This window comes from Alligator sinensis, unplaced genomic scaffold, assembly GCF_000455745.1.
Source record: "Alligator sinensis unplaced genomic scaffold, ASM45574v1 scaffold1625_1, whole genome shotgun sequence".
Lineage (NCBI taxonomy): Eukaryota > Metazoa > Chordata > Crocodylia > Alligatoridae > Alligator > Alligator sinensis.
Window position 1 is genome coordinate 83,255 of NW_005843507.1, and position 1,948 is coordinate 85,202.

At 51.8% G+C, this 1,948-nt stretch overlaps 1 protein-coding gene across 1 annotated transcript in view; it reads right to left on the minus strand.

Annotated features, from left to right (window-relative positions):
* Window positions 1-101, minus strand: part of LOC102378029 (E3 ubiquitin-protein ligase TRIM39-like) — a 23,126-nt gene extending 23,025 nt beyond the window's left edge. The window contains exon 1 of the mRNA XM_025195430.1: window positions 51-101. Coding sequence (XP_025051215.1) covers window positions 51-101 — 51 coding nt within the window. The remainder of the gene's footprint in view (window positions 1-50) is intronic.
* Between the last annotated feature and the right edge of the window lie 1,847 nt (window positions 102-1,948).

A 1,948-nucleotide genomic window follows, 5' to 3' on the forward strand; every position in this document is an offset into this window, starting at 1 on the left:
TATCGGGTGATGCAGGCTCGGCAGAAGTTGTGCCCACACCATATGGTCACCGGCTCCTGCAGGAGGTCCAGGCAGATGGAGCAGACGGCCTCTTCATCCATGTCCTGTCCTGGAGGGTCTGAGGCTGCACGGCCCCGTCTTCTGCTGATTGTTCTTCCTGCTCCGTGCAGGCTGGGCTCATCCTGGGTGGTGCCTACCTGAGCGCAGCCGCTGATTTCCTGTAAGTCAGCTTCTAAGAAGAGAGAGGAGGGGCCACGGGGGCAAGGGGAAAGTAAAGGAAGAATTAACCCGAGTGGAGAGAAAGGAGGGATGAGGACAAGGGAACAATAGAAGCAGGGAGGAGAGAGGGTGGGGAGGCAGGTTGGTCACAGACAGGGGAGCACAGATTATTGAGAAACCACCCCTGACTCTCAAACACGTAGGAAACGGTACACTCTATCAGTGCGCTCTGCAGCGTGCCTTCACCATGGTGCAGGATTTTTTAAATGTCAATTCATTTGAATTTCCCATGCTGCAACCAGAGATTCAAAACATGAATGTCCCTGTCGTTGCTCTAATTCCCACCCCTTAAGTCCCACCTTTGGCACGTCGCCTGCATGCCATTCTGCCCAGAGAGGACGACAGCTTTGGAGGCAATGCTTACGACAACAAGGACAGAAGATGATCACAGGTTCTCATCAGGCCTGACGGAGCTACTTTTTTTTTCTTGAACACTTCATAGATGTCATAGATTTCTAGGGTCAGAAGGGACCTTGTAGATCATCGAGTGCGACCCCCTGCTCTAGGCAGGAAAGAGCGCTGGGGTTAAACGATGTCAGCTAGGTGCCTGTCTAATGTTTTCATGGACACCCCCACGGCAGGGGAACGCACCACCTCCCTTGGGAGCCCATTCCATATTTTGGCAACCCTCACTGTAAAGAATTTCTTCCTGATATCCAATCTAAATCCACTCTCCTTTAGTTTGTGGCCATTATTTCTAGTAACCCTGAGGGAAAACAGAGTACCCCTTATTCCCTGCTGACCCTTCCCATGATGAGTTTGTAGACAACCATGAGATCACCTCTCAGCCTTCTCTTTTGGAGGCTGAAGAGATTCAGGTCTCAGTCTGTCTTTATAGGGTCTTACCTGCAGGCCCTCAACCCTACAAGTAGCCCTCCTCTGATCCTTCTGGACGCTGTACTCCAACTGTAGCCTGACTAATGCCACATAGAGGGGAAGGATCACCTCCCTAGACCTGCTCACGATGCACCTACTAATACAAGAAAGAGTGCAGTTAGCCTTACTTATTACCTCGTCACGTTGGCGACGCATGTTCATTTTTGCGTCGACCAAGACTCCGAGGTCCCTTTCCACTGCCCTGGTACTCAGAATGGTTCTTCCCAGTCTATCCGTGTATTGGAGAGTCTTTCTCCCCAGGTGCAGCACCTTGCACTTATCCTTGTTAAATTGCATCCTGTTCTGATCTGCCCACTTCCCCAGTCTGTCCAGATCCACCTGGATTCGCTCCCTGCCCTCCACTGTGTTTACTGTACCCCAGAGTTTGGTGTCGTCTGCAAATTTGGACAGAGTGCTTTCAACCCCTCATCCAAATCACTGATGAAGATATTGAACAGCACTGGTCCAAGGAATGAGCCCTGGGGAACACCACTTCCTACATTTCCCCAGGGAGAAACGTCCCCATCCACCACCACTCTGGCTGCATCCCATAAGCCAGATTTTCACCCACCTTACTGTGAAAAGTCCACATCACAGCTACTCAGTTTGCTTGTGAGTGTGCGGGCCGGGAGCGACCCAAGCCCTTTTCGCGCTGCACGCGGGCTGTGGCCAGAAGCCCGGGCACGCCAGGTCGGAGAGGGAAGGCCTTCGAGCTGGAATTAGGCACAAACACGTATTGGTAGTTTAAAAGATTGTTCACTTACACCGAGATGGCAGTGGTGTAGGCTGGAAA